The sequence below is a fragment of the Heliangelus exortis genome, chromosome Z (assembly GCF_036169615.1).
Source record: "Heliangelus exortis chromosome Z, bHelExo1.hap1, whole genome shotgun sequence".
NCBI classification, from domain to species: Eukaryota; Metazoa; Chordata; class Aves; order Apodiformes; family Trochilidae; genus Heliangelus; species Heliangelus exortis.
In genome coordinates this window covers 48,901,511-48,926,228 of record NC_092454.1, presented here as the reverse complement: position 1 = coordinate 48,926,228, position 24,718 = coordinate 48,901,511, and the positions used below count along the sequence as shown (strand labels likewise).

At 36.9% G+C, this 24,718-nt stretch overlaps 1 protein-coding gene and 1 long non-coding RNA gene across 2 annotated transcripts in view; one reads left to right on the top strand and one right to left on the bottom strand.

The window, feature by feature from the left end:
• The window catches only part of LOC139790087 (uncharacterized), a 226,186-nt gene that overhangs the window by 76,937 nt on the left and 124,531 nt on the right, over positions 1-24,718 (bottom strand). The gene's annotated exons all lie outside the window — the stretch shown is intronic.
• GLIS3 (GLIS family zinc finger 3) overlaps positions 1-24,718 on the top strand; it is a 138,348-nt gene that overhangs the window by 81,853 nt on the left and 31,777 nt on the right. Inside the window, 2 exon segments of the mRNA XM_071731370.1 lie at positions 21,752-21,913; positions 23,350-23,460. Coding sequence (XP_071587471.1) covers positions 21,752-21,913; positions 23,350-23,460 — 273 coding nt within the window.

Below are 24,718 nucleotides of genomic sequence, written 5' to 3'. Positions count from 1 at the left end.
CAGGGAAGTGAGAACAAAATCTAAAAGATAACAAGCAAGAAACAGAAAAACAGAACAGCAGAGTCTGTACTTATTCAGCAAAAAGATAGGATAAGTAGTACTTTATTCCATGAGCTCGTTTTTAATACAATTGATTACAGAATTAAATTAAATATTTCTTCTTGAATTGACACATACACAGACACCAGGCTTTTTCAGAACCCTTCTGTCTCTGACATCAAGTATAAATGTTATGATCACAGGTCTAAATAATACAGATGCTCTATCCTGCTAAAACAATTGACTCATTTTTCAGTGATGGCTGAGGTGAGATGTTAACTTCTGTTAACAACCCTAGAATGCCTAGGGTTGGAAAAGATCATCTAATTCCTGCTAGATTTCAGATTGTGCTGGAAACTTCTTGTCATAACCTTTAAGTAATTAGTTTGTGAGACAACATGAGGGCCAAGATTTTGTTCTCTTATACAACTGGTACCTTGAAGAAAACTTTGCATAGTGATTTTCTTGAGGAACAGGCTAGTCTGACTTCAGTTTAGCTCCATGCATTCAAAGAACACTGATATTTATCTCACAGACTCACATATGTGTGGAGCCTGTAGAAGATCTTAGAACATGAAGGAGGAGGGTCTCTTACCCATCATTGTTATTCCCTGGAGAACTCTGAGACATTGTATGAGTTCCCTAAATACTTCTGTTTCCTTTGATGGGATGGTGTACTTCTGAGGACATTTGTGTGTTTTGTAACTTTCTGAGACGTTAACTTGTGTGAGCTCATGTTCAGTAAATTTTGTCTTTATTTGTATGTGATTCAAGTTATTCTGGTGGTTTTTACCTTAACTATGAATTTTCTTGGCTTTTAGTCTGTGATGTGGGAATAACACTTTATCATTTTTAGACTTTGGTTATTCTATTATCTAGGAACTTGCATCTTTAACTATGTGATTTAATATATGTAGTTATTGTTCACATACTGTACCCAAGAATCAGAATCTTCGGTATAAGAGTAATTTTAATAATTTCAAAAATAGCAGGTCTTAGTCTGAATTTGCCAGGATTTCTATGTCATTGGATTTTGAAGGGTTTGAATAAAACAAACAAGTAGGCCATAATTTCTGAGAAAAGAAGGGAACTTTTTTGAGCCGCGAAACAGTGAAATAACTGAATGCAGCTCTCACAGCAAAGAGCAAGAGTATTAGCACCTCCATTCTATTTCTGTTACACACTCCAAAACCCAAGCTGTTTACAAAAGCATCCTTTGCTGCCTGTGCACAGGCAGCATGTGGACCCAACAGGTGCAAGTTTAATCATGGGCATCCCAAGGTCGTGCACCATTTTTCTCTGCCAAAGTTGTGGTAGCAGTGGGGAGCTTCTGATTCCCATAGCTGGAAAAAAAAAAAAAAAAAAAAAAAAAAAAAGGCTTAAAACCTACAGAAATCTGCAGGCTTTTGTCGTTTTTTTTTTCCTAAGGCTACTAAGCTTCCATGGGTGCTCCAAGTGTTCTTGAAATATTCAATACGTGAAGTTTTCAACACTGACAAGCTTGCCCTCACTCATGAAAAATACAAAGCAATCAGACCATGAGGCTTTTTGTTCCTAAAAAATACTAGTAGTGTGCTTGCAAACACACTGTCTAGCCTCGGAGGTGGTTTTCTGCCTCATGGTGGGCAGCGAGGAAAGTAGTGGTGTTATCAGCCTCCTTCCCCTTCCGTTTGGTTTATGATCATAGTCTTCCTCTTTCTTGGCTGATGAGTTGTCATTCCTTTTTATCCTTGCGCATCTGCTCTTTGTCATTTAACGGCTCAGAGGTTTTAGCTTAACTCTCCTTATCATCAGAAATGGGACGTTGCACTAATTAAAAAAAATCAATAAATTAAAAAATTTAAGCTTTTTGTAATTTAATACTTTAAACAATTTAGGTTTTAGTAGCAGAAATACACTTTTGGATTGTTGCTTTCATTATACTCAAGCTTAAGAATAACATTTGTTGCATTTTAGTAAAATATGAAACACATGTTCATATTTTTCTTCCAATAGGCCAATACATTTTTTTAAATCAAGGCAAAATTATGAGGTTTGATAGAGTCTGAGGCAGTGGCTGACATAACCCTGGAACCAAGCGTATCATGTTCTTTGACAGTGGTTTTGTTCTGGTTTTAATTGCAGAAGTTTCATTAGTGTTTGCCTTACCTTTCCCTAAAATACGCTGACACCCTCTGCAATTAAGAATTGTAGAAATCCATCTCTGCTTGGAAAAAGAAAGCAACCAAGTTTATCAAACAAGTGAAACCCTGCCATGGATTATGCCAGTATTAAAAAAAAAGAAAAAAGAAAGAAAGAAAAAAAAAATAAAGTAAAGAGAGAGAGAAAATGGAAAATGTTGCCTCTGGAGTAATTTAGAAAAGTGAATAAATTCTGTGGTTATATGAACTGTATTGGTACCTGGTATTGTCCGTGTATAACTGAACTTCCAAGAGAAAAATGGAGATTTCTCCAAACAGAAAAATGTACCTTTTTCTGTACATGCTGGATGTTGGACTTTAGTACTGCTGCACTCAGTCTGAAAGGATACCAAGGACATTTTTAGTCTTTTTTACTCTCTGACTGGCTATATCTGTCACTCATAGTAATGACTATAAATTATTTTTCCCATTCTTCACATACAGGATATTTTGCAGCAACTGGCAGGAATGCTGTTTGTTGTTCCTCACAGTCATGCTCTATACATTTAATTGAAGAGTCCTCATTTCTTACACAATGTAAATGGAGAAAAACAAATTATTTATAAGTTATTATGACCCTGCTTTTGGGAGGTTATTGTTGCTTGTTTTAGCCTTGACTCTCTAACTGCCTTTTGATATAGAAAAGACTGAAGAAATATACGCTTTATTTTGCAAGTAAAGAGACTGCAACTAATATACCCACCATACCTAAGGTGAAATAATTTCAGTAAATTACATTCTTTTGCTATTATGTTCTCAGATTTTTTTACATTAGAGATGAAAACGCTGCAAACTGCAAGTCCAAGAACTCATTCGCTTGCAGTCTGCACTGTAAATTTCCCTATGTGAAAAAAAATATGTCTTGTTCTGTTAAGCCTTATTGGTACCATTAACCGCAGAATTTTGCATATTATGTTTGACTTGAGCATTCAATCTGAATTTTGTAAATTCAAGAGATATAAATTTGTTCAGGTCTGGACATGTCTTAATTACATAGCTGAGTTTTGGGGTTTTTTTCTTTTTTTTTTCTGCAAGAGCCAAACAACACTAATGATTAAAAAAATCAAAATTATGTCCCAGCTGTCATTTTCTCAAATATGAGTATGTTTACATTGCATTATCAGTTTGGTTCAGAGGCATTTAACTCAATTATAATAATCTGTTAATGAGTAATGGCCCTCTTTAAAAGAATACTTCCAGTGGGCAAAGTTGATGAAGAAAACAAAATGACATTGTTGTGAAAAATGTTCTGCATATTTTTCATGAGAAAGCATGGTTTTATCTTCTGTCACAGGTGGGTAAAATAGATGCACAGAATCCCTAACTGATTCAAACTGCTTTAGCACATTTGTTCCTCCTTCTCCACTTCTTCTAAGGCACCTCCTTTGGGATCTTGTTTACTTGTTTATTTGTGCTCTGAGCTGCAGGGCCAGAGCAGTGGTTGTGTTGAACCTCTTAACTGGAGGCCAAAAATCCAAGTGTTTCAAGTAAACAGTCTACCCCTGGCATTTAAAATAGAAGAAACCAAACTTCAAATTGCCTTGCTGGCTGCTGAAGTAAGTAAGAAAGGGAAGAGCTAATTATCAGACATGAAACCTCTGGCAAAAGCACAGATATTAGTATGTAGTGGCAGTCTGATAAATCTTAATCATATAAATCGTTATGAAAACTATTTAAAAATTAAAGTGGAAATTGGTAAAAGTAGAAAATAAAAGTGAGATATGGATAGTACAAGACATGACTGGAAAACTAATAAAAATAATGTTAGTAATTTGTTTTTATACAGATTAAAAGTGTATCAGTTTACCAAAGGCAGTGTTAAATGTGGGAAGGGAGAAGGCAGGGGAAGGAAACAGCGGAAATGGGTCATAAGTGTCTCTGAAAAGCTCAAGAGATTTTTCAGGTTGTTTAGTCAAAATGCTAAGTGACATCTAGCTCATTTTGCTACTTGCAAAAGCAGTGATAGACTCCTGTGCTGAAGCACTCAAAATTTTCAGCTGGCAAGCACCATCTAAATTGTTTTCATGCAGTATTTGTATACCTCAAAATGCAATTGTTTCCTGTGATAGCAAAGTACAGAACACAGCCAATACTGGGGCCAAAAATTTAATTTAGCTTTGACACAAACTTTGTTAAGTCATGTGAACTTAGATGCAGGTGTACAGTCACTGGTTACACACATCAGAAACAGCACACAAACCTGGAACTATCACTGTCTCTGCTTGGCTAGGAGTACTAGAGGTGAGTGCAGGCAGTTCCCTTCTTTCCTGATGCCAAGTCTCATCTCTACTGACTTCTTTTTTTTTTTTTTTTTTTTTTTTATATTGTACCTTGTATTTGGAAGAGTGAAAGTTTTGTAACTTACATTAGAATCTGAGGACGAATGTTTCAGTTTTTCAGTTTTTACAGTGATATTTGGAGACTGCTAGGCTTGCCTGATTTTTGCTTTTATTTTTTATCATCTGTGGAAACTTTCATGCAAATTTCAGGTGCTTGTGGGTGAAGCTGTAAATTCATGCCCACCTAAAGGCTGATGAATTGTTCTTTTGACCATGTAATTTGCTTGAGACAGCTTCATTGAGGCTATCAGCTGACAGCTTATTGAAAAACATGTGACTATAAAATACTGAGGAAGTCATTTGTATTCCTTGGGAATAAAATACAACTACTAACAAGAAAATGTTACTGAAAAAAATGCAGGCTGCTCAGACATACTATGCTTTGTGGACAGTGGAATGGCAGAAAGCAAAGCTTTTCCCAGTACTTGCGTTTTGCTGGCACTTACTAAGTTTTGCTGACATTGGAAGTCATCCATTAGCATAGGTTTTCCCTAATCATGTGCATATGTATTAAAGCTGTCTTGCTTAAATACTGATGATATACACTAACCTGCCTGACTTTGCCAGTGGATGAGGGAACACTGTAACCTCATCACATCCATCAGCAGTTTTGGTGGAGCAATTAGCAAACCATTAGGCAACACTGTGCAGTTAAAGTTGCAGTATTTAAGGATTGTCTGGCATCAGTAAAGGAGGTGCTCTCCTGCCCTGTAAATTTTGTGGAACAGTTCATATGCACTTAGCTGTGGTTTTTGCATTGAAATTCGTCTGCTCTTGGCTGCTAGTGGAAAATCATAAAAAATTCAATACTAAGCTTCACTGATATAGTCAGGTATACTAGTTTTGAGTATTTAGCCGACCCATCAAAGCACACTGAATGTGTAAAATTTTGATGTACAACACATGAGAGTAACAGTTTATCTGTCTGCCCGTGGAATGTAACCGTTAAGTAAAACAAAAGCAAATAAAAAACCTCAAACCAATCCTTCTGCTTTCTCTGCATATACCAACTCTTACTGTCTATGCTGTTATATGAAATAAAGGCATAAGAAAACAATGCATTTTGTTTTAAATAAGTGTCTCCCTCCAGACATGATCAGTAGTGAGGGAACAGGAATGCACATTTCTTTCTTTGCTCTTACTTTCCCTCTCTCTTATTCTGATCGGTTCAGCCATTCCTGATTTTAACAAGAAAAAGAAGCTAGTCGAAGAATGTGCATGTTTTGAAGAGTTTTTGTTTTTCATTATTTGGCAGTTCTCATACCACATTGACCATTGCCATTATTTACTTTTCTACAAATTAATGTAATAGCCTTTTCTCAAGAGCCTATCACAAATTTAAAACAAGTTCAAAATAATTACATGTTTTTTTAAGCATGGATCTTTAGTTGGGCCTACTCCTTTCCAAGGGGAAAGGATAGAGAAAGGTAGGAGGAATTTAAGAGTGTCATCCAATCTTGGCATCAAATACAGGGCTTTGTTAATATTGAATTTGTTTTCTTGATGAAAGGAGGGAAAAAACCTTTTGTGACTAGAGATTAAATCCTGAATAGCATCATTAAGACTCAACAAAATCCTGGGATCCTGTGCAGCGCTACTCTCAAATTCTTTTGTCTTTGTCTCTTGTCTTCTTCCGTCTTTAGTTTTTCTTTCTTAAATGGTAAAAGTGGTGTTCAAATTCATTACATTGCTGATTAGCTGTAAATCGCTCAGTCTTGTTTAAATAAGTGTAATTCACATAGACAAAAAAACCCAACAACAGTAATTATCTCTTAAGACCGGATCCTTTTTATGGAGGTATATTGAATCCGCCTGTTTTTATTAAAGAGAATCTTTTGAAAAAATTTAGAAAAATACTGCTTTACAAGAGGTACGGAGAAAATATTACGGCATTTAAAGGCTTCTAGGGGGACATGTGAACATCTCTTTCTATCGCTGTATTTACAGAACTTTGCTTGTGCAGTGGGAGAGAAGACAAGAGTAAAAGTCTTGACACTGCAAAAAATTAATTCTTGGAATGAACTTACAGCAGTACAAGTCCCCTTAATTGAACTGAGCAGGACTGAACCAAGCAGGACATTTCCAAGTACTGGGGATAAAGGGCCTTCCAGAACTGGTACCTTGATGTTTAGGAATGTGCTGAGAGAAAGTGTTGTTCTGAAATTTTTGCCTTACTTTTACAAGTTTATTCTCTGTTAAATACCCTATGGCAACTGAGGATATGGTGTTAATTTAAGTGTCCCGTTAAACTGAATATATATAATTACTGCAGTGAAGGAAAGGTTAAAATCAGGTTATGAATTATTTGTCACCAAAATAGTATATTTACATGGATAATTAGAAGGAATTAGCTCCAGTGTAGGACTCTTGCATCCTGTGCCTTCAATGAAACAAATTCTAGGTGTTGCAGATAGTTCTGAGACAGACTTTACCCTACTGTATTTAGTGAGGACTGATACTAAGTACTTGGTGACTGGTATTATGTCAAATGAAGAACTGGCCACTGGCCTAATTCAGATCTCACTCTGATGGTCAAGAATACACAGAGGGCTATGCAGTAATGATCTGATGGACACTTCCAACTGCTGTATCTGAGCAGCTTTCCAAAAATGATGTCTGCATCCACTGGTAACTTCTTTGATAGAATTTTGTTTCAGAGCAAATAAATTTCATCACTTTTTCATTCAAAAGAAGACAACCCCAAACTGGATTATCGTCACTACAGGTTACCTACTGCCATTGAGTGTTCTACCACTTTAGCTGTTTGAGGCTTTTTTTACTGATTATACAAAATGATTCACAGTGCCATTTGGTGACCCCAGGTTCTCTATCTGGTGCTTTCTCTACCTCTCATAGGATCAGGAGGCCAAACTGGCATATGGTAAGGATGCTTGGTGGGCTCTGATCAGTCATTTACTTTCTTGTAAGGTGATGACCTGTTTAGTTTGACACTTGTGCTGCTGTCAGAGGCAATGAGGGTCAGTAGTTGTGGCGAGTAATTAGTTTTGACAAGCCTAATGACCCTAGCCAACAAAAGTCTGCAGCCTTGATAGCAACCGCAGAATAATTGGTTAGCTCAACCTACAGGGAATGTATTAAAATCCCAAATCCTCTCTGGCAAGCCAATTACCCAGTTCAGCAAAAGAGGTGGAAAGTTGCCATCTGCTTCTATAGTGATACAAAAGCATCAACAGTCTGTATTTCAGTCTATTCAGTGTGTTTGCTGGGACATCAGGACACTGAAGGAGGCAATTTAGCCTTTCAAGCGATGGTCATACAATAAATTAAAGGAGAAATCAAAGGGAAATCTTTGTAAGAGCCCTTAAGACCTTTATGGACAATAATGGCTTGCAATGTTTCAGGTAAGTGTGTGTGAGTATATGTATGTATGTTTAATTGGCTAAATTGGCTACTCAGATTTTCCCAGGTTTTCAGACTGTAGGAAAAAGCAACCAAAGTCAAGTAATAAAGTTATGTAAGTAAAGAGAAACAGCTAGCATGCACATAATGGAGAGTGTGTGATGTTTGATCTATACATAGTTTTCATAGAGAGAATATGATCTCTATAGGGTTGTAGCCTGAATGTCAGCATCCCATAATGTATGCAAGTTACAATGTATGCTGCTAATAAACATCAAAAAGTCACTGCTATCAGTGTTCACATAGGTGTTTGGATATGTGGCCTTATGAGAAAATACAGAAGAAAAAAAAATTGTAGCACCATCTTCTTACCAGCACTATCATCATTACCATCTTCTCTTTTCATTGCTGGGCACTGTATTTATTAAAAATAAATACATGAAGCCCTCACTTTTTCTGCAAATGATCAGTTTTCTAAAAGAAATAAAAGTTGCCAGTGCAGTACACGCAGAGCTTCCACTGAGCCATCCTTGAGTCATCTCTGAGGTCGGAAACTCAGGTAATCTTCAAAGGTAAACCACTCTGGTTTGAATATTTTATTGGTACAAAGGATGCAAAGGGAAGAACAGAATGCAGATCTCACAGATGATTTTCACAGCACTGCTGGTGTGACTATAGTCACTAAGAGATTAGTCTAGCAGGATCCATCCTGAGATGGATTCCATCCCTACAGTTTCCGGTTTCTTCCAGATTTCTGAAGCTATGACAGTTTTCCCTTAACTCATCATTCCCTTCTTCCCACACATTTTATCAGAGAAGTTGTTATCTGAAGATAATCAGGGCTCTGTATGAAGCTATCAGTAACAAAAGCATATCTGATTTACTAATCGGCCTTAAAATATAATACAGATACCAGATTTGCCAGATGTTGACCTTTTCAATAGCAGTGTAAATACAAAGTTCTTTTGAAACAGAAACTAAATAAATAGAGTACAATAGAGCACCAATCTGTTGTTCTCAACTAGTTTTGTGGAGCACATCAACATGCAGTTTTACCATTGTGCTTGGTTAAGAGGTGGGCATAAATAAAGGCTCAGAGTTATTCTTCTAACATTAACTAGTTTCCGTTAGGTAATGTTAGATTCATCTGCTGTTCATTTTCAGTTAGGCTTTCTGTGGTGCACTTATATGTATTTTATAATCTATCTTTGTCTTAATTGGTACAGAACATTAAAATAGAAAAGAAAGTTTTTATTGTCAGTAAACAAAACTAAGCCCCCTGATTTTGGCCAACATTGCAAAAATAGCTCAACTATGTGTTGGAGGTTCTCTAAGACATCTTTTCACACTGGGAAAAGATTCTGTCTAGGGGTTCTTGAATGCTGTAATGATACCCAGTGAATGAAGTAGGTATGAAGCTGCCAGGAGGAAATACATACTAAGAATGCAATGTCCACCAAAGAGAAAAGGAAAAAAATTCTTAGCTTCATGTGATGGTGGCATGTTCTAAGGACGGTTATTTATTGAGTCATCCTTTTATTTTTCTTTGCTGAAATTCGAAGCTTCCTGTCCTCACCCTCAGAACGTTGCACAGCTCTTACCTTACTTGAGCGTCTGAACACACAGGTATTCTGGATTTTGTTCTTTTTGACTTTACCCATGAGCAGGTAAAGTAGTCACAGTTATTAATCCCTTATTTTCAAAAATGTTCTCTAGGTATTCCACAGCCAGTTGTGGTGCCAGACATACCACATAAATTAGTAAATCATGTAGCTCACTCTTTGAACAAACAGTTCACTTGAGGAAAGGGTGTATGTACTTAGCTTTAGTAATACTCCATGCTTACCATCCTATTTTTCTTCCTGTCCCTTTTTTATGTATTTCATTCTTGTGGTTGGCCTTACATGCTCTGGATTGGCTTCTCTCATTCTAGCCTTAGATTTACTCCCAAAATGTTCTGCTTCAGCAAAGTCTGTAAACCCTTCAAGGCTTCCCTCAAAAATGACATTAGTTGCATGATAGGAATGGAATTCCATGAAGATTATTGCATTAACTCTGTACATGTATAACTGGATTCTCTTATTTACTCTTTCTTGCCCGTGCTCTATGATGATCACTTATGGTTTATTCTAGTTTAAGCCCCAGCTACATGGTGAGAACCACTTGGAAGATGTTTAAGAGAGTCATGTACTTACACATTTAGTGGAAAGAAATGCATTTCAAGATGCATTGGAGGATCTGTGCCATCAGAGAAGCTGTTTTATTCCCAAATTACTCAGTAATTCTCTTTCTGCATCATGGCCATGCTGCCTTTCTCAGGAGTTCTCTAAGAAAGAAACCTCTAAGCTAAGGCTGACATGAAATAAATACATTGCTTACTTTATTAAGCTATGTCAATGCCTTTGGTATTTTAAAGGTTGGTCATGGGATGTAAATGTTGTATGAATGATTTAACATTATTAGAAAGGTGGAAAATTAAAAACAATCAACACCACAATATCTTGACTAGCATTTTCCTGAATTAAATTTTTAAGAGAGATCAGGGTTTTTTTGGCTCACCCAGAGGGAACTCTTTTGCTTTAGTCCCTCTTGGTTCCTTCACCACAGCACTTCTGCCATAAAGATTTTGTTTGTATAAAGTAGTGTCTCAATAGATAGGACCAAAAGTCCATAGATGTGTGCAGCTTCACGTGGGTTTTGTATTACTGTATCTTCTGGCTTTGGGAACTTGAACCTTTTTGCACAGTCCACGTGGCAGGAGGAATAACAACCCTATAATGAGTCAGAAAAGACCAGCGGTGGCCATTGCCCTTTGGCAGAAGCTGTTCATTGCTGAGCTCTTTAGAAAAAAATACTGCATCCCAACTACAGTTTTAGAACCAGCAAGTTTGTGCCAGTGGTGACAGTGTTTGTCCTGACTTCAGCCATGGCCCAGCCTGGGCTCACAGTCCTGCTCTGACCAAGCCCAGCCTGAAATTCAGCTCCATCTGCCCTCACAATGTGATTTCAGCTGATGCCAAATATTTCCTTCTGTCAACTGTGAGGAATGTCTACAAGAGGCTGGTCTTGACTGAGCTGTAGGTGATGCAGTATGAACTCAGCTTGTTGGAGCTGAGCTCTGGTGAAGTTAAACAGGATGTCAGAAAACTGTAAAGTGTTGTCTGAACAATTGTCTGTTACAATGCTTCTTTCCTCTGTCTATTCTGACTTTAAGAGAGAGGAGGAAGGGGGGGAACAGTGGCCTTGTTTTCTTTCCTTTTGTATATACTTTTATACATGGGTTCTTTGCGTTTGGATGCACTGCACCAGAAGGAGGAGAGTAGCTTCTGGAGTTTTCAGCTGCTGCTTTTTCTAGTGGCATGGAATCACAGGGAAAAATCTTTCACTATTGGGCATGACACATACAGGCAAGGTGATTTTCTGTCCTAAAGAGAAGAAGGTGCTCTGTTTCTGCATTTGGCATTCTCTTTTGGCTTCCATTTTTTAAAATCAGATTTTCTTGATTTTAACTTTAAATTTAAAGCACAGGCATCATCTTTCAGTTAATTCTACTCCAAATAAAGAGTAAATTGTAACCAGTACAAGACCTTTTCTAGCCTCTGGCCTTTGCTATTGGTTTTCTCATCCCTAGCTAACTCATGCACATCAGTCTCGGTAATTTTGAAAGTTATTTTGTTTCTGAAGCCTCACTGTGCCAAAAAACTGCATTTCCAGGTGACTTTTGTCACCATCTTCTTAGAGTCAAGGCTTGTTTACTTCACATTCATATGGCTCTCCATCTTGTCCTTTGGAATGTGGAGAGTTTGCTCACCGGTTGGGGTTTTGTAAGCTTTCCCAGCAACCTTTTTTAACTCACAGGCTTATAATGTGTGGGAGTATTGTCTGACTTGTGATGAATTTTGAGATTTGGTTCCAGATAGTCAGAAGCATGTTTTCAGCCGAACAAATCAAATGAGGCAAAAAAGCTTCTTTCTGCCTTTATTCTTGTTACACTTTTCAAATCTGGAGTATGCACCCTTTAATCTGCCGTGCTGAGAATTTCTAATTTATGCTCTCTCTCCACTAGATACAGGACTTAATCCTTTCTTTAGAGGGTTTGGGATTTTGGTTTTTTCTAAAGAAACAGGACCTAATTGGAAAAAGCTGAGTATGCTAAGCAGCCAAGAATAGAAAAATTTACTGAGCAGCAGTGCATTTTGGGTGTTGCTGGAAATTTGCATTTGATTTACTTTTGGGATAAGATAAAGGCCCAGAGGCATGGACCTGGTATGATTTTTAGACTGAATCAGCAGAATCTTGCTGTTGGTACCCGAAATTGTTCAACCAGCTATATTGATTTGATGCACTGTAATTATCATGGGTTATTCTGTAAAGATAAAGAAACTAATTCTGTGTTCCTTGCATATACAAAATTCCCACTAACTTCAGTGGAAGTGCTTTATATTCAAGGAATGCAGCATTGGGACATTGTTATTTTGACAGAGCTGTTACAGTGCGGGCTGACAGTAATACAACCATGTGAAAGGTTGTTTAAGAATTCACATTTCTCTGTTTTCGTTTGCATACATTTTTGCTGAATAGTAACTTCGGGGGAGTTTTCTATTTCTATATGTTTTCAGTAGCCATGCAGATACTAATCTGGATCTTTTAATAGCGTGTCAGTTACTCTAATTCAAAACTAGTGTGTTTATTCCTCAGTTTTTAATTGGAGTAAACCTATTTAGCAAGGGATGTCCCACTTCAGTTTCCGTAGAAAACTTTTCTTGCTGTTTCTGTGTTTTAATCTTTGATTAATATTGTATTTATTGGGAAATGCTAAGGGCGTGTCACATTTTCATCAGAAAACTTCAGGTCTTATTTATATACTTTTGGAGTATGTAGGATGCATTTTAAATACTATAGAAAATATTCTGGATGCCTCAGAACATTCAAGTGAACGTGAAACAACTATAACCTCAAATTAACCACTCAAAGTGTTAGAAAATGCTGAATATTAACTAATTAATATGGACATGAGTGTAACTTCTCTATGCTTTACAGTTAGAAATATCACAAATGACCTATGAAAAAAATCACTGACATAGCTTATCATAGTAGAGAGTGATTGCTACAAAACAGAGTCTGCGTCATGTATATTCACCAAACAGGTGGAAATTGGAAGTTAGTAGTACAGCTGGAGCCTAGCCACGTAATCCTTATAGCCAGTTATCTAAGTATGGTGGATAGCTATTTCTACTTACAGATTATGTTTAAAAAAAATCTACTAAAAGACATTACAAGTAATAAAGCTTAAGAATTGATTTAAAAGCAGATTTATCTTCATACCACAAGCCCTATGATGTTTTGGTCACCACTGCACATTTATTGTAAAATATTATTACTGGCATAGGTAAGGCTGCTCATCTAAATTATATATATTCCTTCCCACTGCATAACCTTATCCATTCCACTGTATGTTTGGCCTTAGGTCCTTTGTGTAGGACAACAGTATTGTTTTCCCTCTTTTCTCATATAGATGTTAGAGGGTTTAATTTGTATAATAACATTCAGAATATTATTTAACAGGAAAATGCTAAGTACATTGAAAAAGGAAACTATATATTTCATTTAGTTAGACGTCTGAAACTTCTGTGCTGGAGATGGTTACATGCAAGTCTCAATTTAAAAAGAATACTTTTGACAATGCAGGTGTAATTTATTCTGGCTTATGATTCAGCAGTCAATGTTTTTGGGAAAAAATGTGCATGTGAACAGATCACTTTAAAGGAAAGATGTTTCCTCCATCCACCCACATCCCACCTCACTGCTGTCTTTAACTGTGCAAAAGTACATTCTTCTATGAAATAGTGTTACAACTGCATATAGACTTTTCCCTGAAACTCTGACATTGCAGCTAAATTCCTTTTCTGTTTCGTATTGAAACACCTGAGCTATGCAATTAATGACAAGAATTAAATCCTCTAACAATAGCAGTGAACTTGCATCCAATGAAAAGGATGTATGTTTCCAAGTTTCCCTGATTCTTCTGGAGGAAGTAACAGGAGAAGGTTGGAAAGTCTGTTCTTTGGACTTACTGCTAGAATATCTATTTCCTTGAAATATAGAAGACAATACATTCTTGCCAGACTTAAGGCATGATTCTAATTTTCGTATTGTTTCTTGGCTGGTTAAGTGATATTAGTTATTTCACAGATGTGCTTTTCTAAATTGTTAATGATATAGAGAAAAAAAAAACCCCACAATTATCCAAGAAGATTTTCTTTCTTTTTTAAGAGTTGCTTGGTTTTTTCCAAAGTGTTACAAAAATAATCCTTCCTACTATAGGAACTCAGTCAACCATCAGTACACCATGGATTGAGCGACTTTGGCTTTCTGTTCACTGAGACAGACATTCAAGAAAAATTACCTCCCTGATGGAAAAATGTCAGATAAATTCTGTTATACAAAATTTGCAAAAAATTCTCTCCTTTGATGAGGTTCTTGTTGCATAATGGAGAATCTAAGACTTTCTTGTTCTTGAAATCGACGAGCATGCTTCTGTGTATCCCTGTGAGACAGATAGCTTGGAAAAACATGCTCCTCACACCATTGCAAACTGGAACAGCATCACAGTTCAGTTCTCTTATTTTAACAATAAAATGTTCTGCTTGTACGTGTCAGTTAAAATTGTGCTTATGAAAGAAGGTTTTACATAAATTGAGCCAACTTGGCAGGGAAGAATGTGCAACAGGTACACAAATATTAAAATTAAAGAGAATTGCTTTCTTAAGTGTAATATTTGTATTTCGTTTGGTACATTTTTTGATTGGACCTTGAACTTCTAAATGCAAGCTGGGGTTTGGCCAAACATAATTCTTTGTCCCAAGGCTTTCTGTTCCTCTCTCCATTGTGTGTTTCTCTCTCTGGCATTTTAAGTTGAACAGCTTTTTACATAAACAAGCAAAAAATTATATTATGCTTTATGCTTTTGGTTTACTAAAACCAATTTAGTCGGCCCTTTTAATTAACACCAGTGTCAGTTCATCAAAATTGGTTATTCCTGTTTATAGAAAAAAGAATAAATCATGAATGATCTGAATTTGGACGCAGTTTGGTGAGAAAGAACCCTGTAGTGTTGTGTTTCTTTGCCATTTAGGCTATGGTTTCAGAGGTCCCCTGATCCTTTATTTCTTCTAATTTTTTTCTAGTCTGCTAGAGATAAAAATCTATTCCTTTGTGAAACTCACAAAGAGCAAAATGCTCTAAAATAATAGTCTTCCTAGTGAGATGCTAGAATGCCTATGGTGTCAGTTCTCTTAGCATTGTGGCATGAGAACCTATAGAGATTTGAACTGTAGAAATGTGATGTAGTTACATGTTTGAATTTGTACTGGAGGGGAGAACAGTGTTCCTGCATATATATATATTTATATATATATATGTATATATTTGAAATACATATATATATATATATGTATATATTTAAAATACATATATATATGTATTTCCTGCAAGGAAATAACTGGCTTTTTACTTGAGGAAAGGTTATTTATTTCTTGCAAGCTTTACAAAAAGAAGTATTCAAATCTAGATGACATCTCTGGATTTTAGCAATAACAGTAGATGCTTTAACAATGAACAATGTTAGACCATCTCAATTTATAGTATGGAAAGCTGCATGAATGCAGTGACCTCAGTTACAAGAGGATCAAAGACAACCTCTTAGAACAGCCAAGGACAGAGAGAAAGAAAGAGGGAAACAAAACCACAAGCCAATAACAAAATCAGGAGCACTGTCTTTCAAAAGGAAGCAATGAAAGAATTCCCAAATTGTTAATTTTTTCTCTAATGCTTTCTGTACCATATGGTTTTTGAATCAGTAGCAGCTGATGTGTTTCCATAATAGTTTCCCTTTCCTTCAAGGGACTTGTCAAAATATTTACCTTCTCTACAGCAACAGAAGTAGCTTCCAAGGCTGAAATGGTCATGATTACTAAAGCTAATGAAAACAAGAGACATTTCCATGGTGAATTAATCTCTTGGCACCATTAGTTTAGTGTATGAATAACATTCAGTGTACTGTGCTTAATTTCAGCTGAGGTATCTGTGTCTTCAGGCATGGGTGGTGTTACCCAGAAAGTGAAGAGTATATGGTGTGATGCAGGTCTCTGTAATGTGAGAACTATGAAGATCTCCAGAGTACTGGAATGCAAAGGAGAAATGAGGATGCTAAATTTACCAAGAATACATAAACAAAAAGATCTATCTGTAAAAAGAGCTCTCACAATAGAAGAGCACTGTGGGTGGGAACTTTGTTCCTCTTCCACCCTTACTGTGATTTGGTTGCATCCTTAATGAACTGTTCCTGTTTATCCTGTCAGAACTGACATCAGAGTGCTCTCTGTGAATACTGATCTCTTTGGAAAGGAGATTGAAATTAATTTTTATTGATAAAGAAGACATTGTGTCATTTCATGAGCTCAACTATAGGGAATAAATCACAGTCTTTGAATAGCTTTGAGGTAAATAGAACCTTGTATAAGCACTGAGCATCCACCAAAGCACTCAGTCACCATGTCATAAAATATATACTGTTAAGAGAGAAATGGTTACAGTATAGTGAAGTGCTATTCTTAATGGGGTGGTTTTTTCTCCATTAAAACATTTTAAGGGTTAAAAGCAGAGCACTTATTTTGAAATAAGTGAAATGAACCTCAGGCTTTTAAATCTCACCTGTGGCATGCAGCTTCCTGCTGGTGAGCACCTAGTGTCAGCAGCTTGAATGATGTCTGACACTAATTATATGTCATTCACAAGGTTGCCAGGCAGGAGGGTCTGGGGAAATAAAAAACCTATTTAAAAGGATTTCAATATGAGGTCTTACTCTCTGTTTTTTGAAAGTTCGTTGATTTCTTGCTGTGATCCATCCTGCTAATGCTGTTGAGGAAGGGAAGTTCTTTTTGAAAGACAATTAACACATGACATGAATCATTCTTGTTTGAATCCATGTAAAGAACAGCTTTTACATCTATTTGTGGGATAAATGCACAGGTGGGGAGAGATACTTTGTCCTTGTCATACAACCTGTATTAGTGCTAACACGGGAGGTCCTACTAGGTCAGCATATCAGAGTATTCAAAACTAAGGAAAACATAAAACAGGGTAAATAATTACTTTGCCCTTTATCTGCTAATAAATATTTTTTAAATGCTACATGGCTATTGAAAAATTCAAAGATTCAGGTTGGGGCCTTATTTGTATACTTCTCTGGATTTATTTTCTTCCTGTGTGTTTTTTAAGGATACCAATCCCACCATTTGTATATATGCATCCCCATATGATACCATTTCCTAAAATTCAGAAATGTTTTATATTTTCATTAAGATAACTTTCCCCAAAGCCTTGGATTTAAAACTTATTTGTCATTCTTCTGGTCAGCACATTATTATCACTGAAGTAAGACAAGGAGCTGGTCAGAGCAACCTCATACAGTAACCTGCTGTTGTAAATGGTATTGGGTCATTGTCCAGACAGGCAGAGGCAACATTTTGTGCTGGCTTTAAGCAGGCAGACTTAAACCAGTTTGTATCTTTCAGCACGTTATATTGAGTTATCTCACTCTGTTTCAAAAGTCTCAGAAGGCTACACGAAACATCTTTAAGTCTTTCTTCACCTTTGTAGAGTCCCATTCCTTTCACTTTTCTTCTCCCATATCCATCATCTCTTTGAGGGAGCATGCATTATCAAGCTGTTTCTTACACAGTCTAGAATGGAAAATGAAAATGAAGAAATCAAGTACTATGTTTCTGTTTCAATGTTTTACTGGGAAAAAAAATGTTGCAAAGGACAAGCACAGTATATTTGCAAATAGTCCAGTATTACTCATTAATAATCTATAAATTAACAGATCTGAAATGTAATTCCAATGTGTAATTATAGGCAGAGAATGCTGTTTCCAAATGAAGTCTTGAACAGAATTTTATCTCAGTGTTGATGGATATCAGTATGGAATGGAGTTTAAAACACTAGTGATGAAATGCCTATGTTTCTCTTCTTGGAAAAGATTATACAATACAACTGGGTTTCTCCAAGGCTTTTTACATTTGAACCATGTCACATTTTTAAACCTCTACAACTGCCAGAAAGGAGGCTATCGGTCTCTTTTCTCAAGTATCAGTGATAGGACAAGAGGAAATGTCCTCAAGTTGTGCCATGGGAGGTTTAGATTGGATCTGGGGAAAAATTTATTAACCAGAAGGGTTATCAAGCACTGGAACCGGTTGCCTAGAGAAGTGGTAGAGTCACCATCCCTGGAGGTATTTAAAAGACCTGGTGGACTTTGCAGAGTTAGCTTTGCAATTGGACTTAAAGATCTGGAGGGTCTTTTCAACCTAAATCATTCAATGATTCTATGATTTTGAAATTTTGGTATTGAATTCTGGTAGTAGGACACAGATGAAGAGTGCTTCACTTGCTCTCAAAATAGTGGTACTAAGTAGGTAACTTTTGTACATTTTACAGGGACTAGTAGAGTCATAAATAATGAGGATATCACACTTACAGATGATCTGAGTGACTTTGCTGAATTACTGAGGTCTTAAAAGGTACACTGTAAAGCATCCAAATGCAAAGCCATACAAGCAGGAATGAAGACATACAGCTTGTATATACAAGATGAGAAATTCTGCCTGGCAAAAAGTGAGCCTTCGTTGGAACTTAATACAACCATCTGTAGGGAAAACCCTCTGTAATATTGTATGAGTTAAACAAGGCTGACACAATGCTTGAATGAGTGAGAAAGAGGGTCTGATTCAGAAAAGTCACATTACCTGGATGCCTAGCAAAGGTCTGACTGCAACTGAAACATTGATCCTATATTTCCTGGCCCAGGTCAATGTGGAAGTAGTCAGAAGGGGACCACAGAAATTACCAATGGAAAACCAAGCCATATTGTGTGAAGGTTTTTAAGGCATGCATTGATGTGATCATGTGCAATCAGTCATGGACTGCTGTGGGGGTTAGCCATGGGTTTGCTGGCAAAGGAAGACCTAAGTCTGATCTGAATCGTACATCTGTGAAACTGATGGTTTTCTTACCTGCATGGATGTAGACAGCATTTGTTGTGCTTAATGAATAAGAGTCATGAAAGGTAGTGATAATGATTATTTCAATACTTCTTCCACAGAGAGCATGTTTGGTAGGGTAAAGCTTCTAATCTTGTTTACCTTGTAAAGTCAGGGAGGAATTTCTCACCTCTGATAGCATCATAGTTTCTGGGTGCACTTTTTTCTTCTGGTTTTGTATAGTCAAAGTTTCTCTGAGGCTGAACAAATTACTAAGACAAACAAAATGTTATTCTGCAACTGTGTGGAAATGCATTTGAAGCACTGGAAACACACATTATGAGTGTGTTTTTAGGATTGGGTTGATATCCTGCAAGTCAGTTTGGGAAAGATTTGTACAGTTCTTAACCTTTCCATCAAGTATAGGCCACAGCTGACTTTCTGAGATCATTTGGATGTATCTCATCCAGTCATTTTCCTATGTCACAGCCTTTTGGTGGCCTCTCAATCCCTTTTGCTTCCTGCCTGAGATATGTCTTCTGTTCTACTGAGGAATTATTTGGAGAACAAGTTGTATTCTACCACTGAAGTATCAAGGGTTGTTATTGAGACCACATGTTGACTCTGGGTAGCTCTGTATCCACAGAAAGCCACAGCTGTTGCAATGTAATTGTTGTGGGAAGGTTGATGTTTAAGTCAAATTTAAAAAAGAAAAACACACTTCTCCCTATACCCTTAAGGTGAGACCAAATTGGAAGCATATAATGAAATGTATTCATTTTAATGCACTATAAACGTTTCCCCACATGCAGCCAGAGACTAGGGAAATGCTTATCTTTCATGCTTAAAAAAATAAAAGATGATCCTCCCACAAATGCAGTGATGCAGAAAAATATTTGGAGATAACTATATATAACTGATTCAAATTAAAAGAAAAAGATATTAAGAGTAAATGTGAGAATATCAGAGTAGGCCAGTAACACCATGTTATATATTGGATAAAACATTACTGTGAGATCAAATACTGCTCAGGTGTCACCATTTCTGACAATATTTAACTTTATTTGGTTTTGGTTTAGAATCAATTTGAAATTAAATCTTAGAAAGCATTCTTTATGGTAAGAAAGCAAATAATTTATATATACATAAGTTATTTGGGAGAAACTTCAGTCACTTGATGGCCAAAAATACCTAGAATCAGAAGTTATCTTTTACATTACTTATCATGTCAACATAGCAGAAAATGACAAAAGAAAACACACTGTTGATGCAGAAGCAGGATAGATTCAGATAGGGGGGGGGAGAGAAAAAAACAACAAAGAAATTTAATACCAGCTAATAACAGAGGATATCTGGGTTAAGAATAAGCTGGGCATCTTGTCACTGACTTTTAAAAGTGAAGTCCTAAGTCTTTGTTACATTGCTGCTCAACTGAGAGAATCAGAGCAGTTCCTTTTACAGTGAAGATCTACTAATTGCTTAAACACTTGGCTGCTGAATATCTGCTACTGACAGTAGCACATCCACACTGGTATTGTCATGCTGTTCCTACAAGTAATGGTCTAAATGCATTTCATAATGAAGGTTGCTGTGCCAGTCTAGTCAGGGCTGGGAAGTGCATGGTGCATTCAGCAGGGCTTTACATGCTGCACAGATTATTTTATATAAATCTTTGTGATTGTATTGTAATTTTTCAGGATGGTTTTCCACTACATTGAGCACCATCTGTTGTACAAACATGAGCACACTCATGAGAACACAACTATTTTAAAGTCATAGCTGTGCTTTTGCTTCATATTGAAATGTTTAACTTTCACTGTAAATGTGTTGTTTATTGCTTTAGTCAATTATCTTTATAAAAAACATAAACATGTATATGAAGATTTAGGTGATCTTGACAGATAGATTTAAAAAAGCTTATACTTCGAACTAGTATTCATAAATATCCAAGTCTAATTGAAGTAATATATACATAAAAATGCTGGTGTCAAATACAACTGATGTTTTTTTTGTTTCCCTTAGGATAAAATATACTATGGGAATATGATAGATTAAGAACTGGTTTTCTGCTATATAAACATAGGTTTCTCTGCAAATGCAGTACTTCATTAGGTGTAGAAATATCATGCTACATGATTATTGGTTACCCTTCAGGACTACAACCTATTTTGGTGTGCTCTCATTATTTTTAGTACCTCATACATTTAGTCATGGTGAAAAGGTAAAGAAATATTTCAAAAATCATTTTACTTGTTATATCACCATCAGCAAGACAGAGCAGACTGAAATTTCCCTGCATGATTTTTTGTTGCTCTTTAGCTTGGGTTGGCAGTGAGAGATGCCTGTGCTGGGCACAGTTGCTAACATCCAGTGAAGCCCAGAGCTGAGATGAGGGTGGCCAGAATAGGACTTGGGAACCCTGCAGTGACCATTTTGCTTTTCCTGTGCTACTGAGGGCATCAGCTGTGGCTGTGTTTCCCAGGTAGGCTGGGTGGTACTGTGCCCTAAGCTCAACAGTCTCCTCACGTCTCAGTGTCCCATCTTTAAAATGGGAGCGCAATGTAGTTTCCTCATTCAGCCATGGGAGGATAAAAACATTCTTATGTTCTAAATGGGTCAAATTCTGCAGCAGAACCCACTCTGAGAAGCAATAGTTTCTTCAGATCTGGAGAGGCACCCAGCTACTGCGGGCTGTAGATCCCTGCAAGACCTTTCACCCTTTTGTGTGGTGTTTGCTGTTGCAGATTGCTGTGTGTGCTTTCCTTTCAAATAATTTCTTTCTCTTTTCTAGTTCGAGGGTTGCAAGAAAGCCTTTTCCAGACTAGAAAATCTCAAGATTCACTTAAGGAGCCATACGGGTGAGAAGCCCTACCTCTGTCAGCACCCTGGTTGCCAGAAAGCATTCAGCAACTCCAGTGACCGCGCCAAGCACCAGAGGACACATTTGGACACTGTAAGGAAGCAGAAATCCCATTGCAATCCCCTTTACATTAGACAATGTGGTCCTTCCCTCCAGCTTGGTGGCAGCAGGCAGCCCATAACCTTAGATATAGGAGGGAGAAGTGTCTGATGAATCTGTTTAGACTGTTCCAGGAGCGACCCAGTAATGTAAGTAGGCATGAAGTTGGTCCAGACTAATTGATAAAAAGGCTATAGCTCCATTGGCTTTGCTGGTAAAGGCAGTAACTTTCTCCCACTTAGGTGATATTTTGGGAACCTGAGGTCACTATGCAAAGACACAGAAACCATCTGTGATGAGAACTGCTGTTCTCTGACAAAACCAGAACTAAGTGTCAGGCTCAGGCATGTACCAAAAAACCAAGAGAAGAAAAATTTTGTAATCCAGAAATGTTCATGCCACCAAAGTGTTGCTTCTGAATTTGAGTCACAGCTGAAATTTGTTTAAAAACCTTTGTTTTCATAACAAAAGATGTTTTGTCAGAGACAAGCAGTTCCAAAGGGCAGAATTCCAGGAAGAAAGTGAGAACAACGCCATTTGAAATAAATGGCTTTCACAAAACTTAAATAATACATTTTGTATAGTTAATAGTATGGCTGGTAAGTTAAATAATCTGTACAAGGTGTTTTTGGAAATGCTTTGTGAAATGTGAATAGCTAAATTTCAAAACAGCTGATTTCAGCAAACACTTGGAACTGCTGTTCTTTTAGTGTTCTGTATTGTGGACCAACAAGCCTTCAGGAAAGACAGGTTAGAAAAGGCAGAAGGAAATATTTATAGACATTTATATTTACTTGGTGAGTTAGATTGATTTGGCTTTTTAAGAAAACTGTAAAGACATTACAGGACTGGTATCTTTCTAAAATGACACACACTATTAGAAAATGTGAGCTGAAGAAGTTTGTCTTCTACTTGACATTAAAATGTGTAGTTTGGTGTGTAATACTTTTTGAACTTTAGTATGCAATTATTTCTCTCGTTTTTGCTTATTGGCTTCGTAATGTAGTAAACACTTTTCCCTGTTCTCTTTTTCTGAAGCGGATTCTTCTGTAATCCTAAACAGTCTATCTGGGCCTTTACTGCCTTTTCTTTAACTGATTCACTAAAGAATGCAGTATCTGATAAAGTCAAAGATTGCTCTGAGGGTGGAAGAACTGTGAGTGTAACTAGCAATATTCATTGCTTCACAATATTCATGATTAAAAAAAAATGTAACAGTGAAAGCTTTCGTTTGGTTTGTCTTTCCTTTCAACCTTACCTACCTCCTTTGCCTTTCTAATAAATTACCAAGCATTCTGCTTGAAATAATGTGTAACTTTTGCTTTCTGTATTAAAGTGGTCTGCAGTATTCCAAAGCTCAAAAGGGATTCCTTTATGTTCAGATGATCTGTGATATAACAGCTGCTTTATCCTTTTTGTTTTTGACTTAGAAACCTTATGCGTGTCAGGTCCCAGGATGTACTAAACGATACACAGATCCAAGTTCCCTAAGAAAGCATGTGAAAGCCCATTCTTCCAAAGACCAACAAATCAGGAAAAAGGTAAATTTTCAGCTGTGTGCATTTTCAAGTACTGTTGATTAGAAAAAATATTAATGGGAAATAATAGATATGGTTGTTGCATAGATTATAATGTCATCTTTGACTTACTGAGGCTCCCTGCTTTAGTGCTTGTTATTTTCCGGTGTGATGATTAATCACTAAACACACATAATGAAGCAAATAAATACCCAGATTTTTACAACAGAAATTTTTGTTTTTAAAGTTTTGCCACTTGGTTGATACAGAGTAATACAAAATCTAGTTTACATGGCTAGACTCAGGTGGAAGGATGTATTTTGAGGGCAGATGGACAGTGTGGGAGATAAAGCTCTGAATTATATTTCCACATGCCAGACACTTCCAAAGACCAAGACTGGCATTTCACAGTTCTAGTTCCCTGAGACGTCAGGTCAATGACTCAGCAGTTATTTATGTGCATGAGTGCATCTTTGAAGAGCTGAGTTTTGACCTGTGGGCATGACTGTTTCTTCTGAGCATTTTTCTTTGTATATCCCATCGTATGTCAATGACACTAATGGATTAGATTGTTTAGGTCATCAAGGATAACAATCCAAGCTTTCATTTTAAAGGAAATTTGTCCTAATAAAAGGCAAACATACATGAACGGGAGTAGTGATAGATTAATCTTGAAAATGTCAGTCCCACACAAAACAAATAATAGTTTAGAAGTTTTAAAATTAAATGCACTTGTAGAAAGTAGCAATTTTTTTTTTTCTGTGTACAGCCTTGGAAGGATCCAGTGGCAGTCTTTAAATGCCAACTCGCAGGGTGTTTTGGTTCAGTGATTTCTTGAAGCAGGACATAGCAGCAGACACCTGCATGTCAGCTGCTGAGGAACTGGCCTCTAGTATTCCTGAGGAGTTTTCTTTAACCTTATGAGTTCTCACTCCTGTCGCAGAGATGAAGTAACTTGAGTGTTGATTTCACCTTAATAAGCAGTGCTTTGGCTGCCTTGCTCCTGTGCGTGCTGCTCACAGGCAGGGCTGCTGGAGCAGGAGGTTTGGGAGCCCTGGCATTCCTGTCCCAGGCAGGCAACTCAGTCACTGAGACACTGCCTGAGCATGTCAATGTAAATACAGATTAGGATGTGGCATTCTGAGAAACTTGTGTGTGATGTCTCACCGGCATAATGGACATGAATACAGGTATTAAACTGCACTGTACCATTACTGTCATTTGAAAATGAAATAATGTGTTATCTCCTCTCCCTCACTTTTACAGATTAGAATAATATATG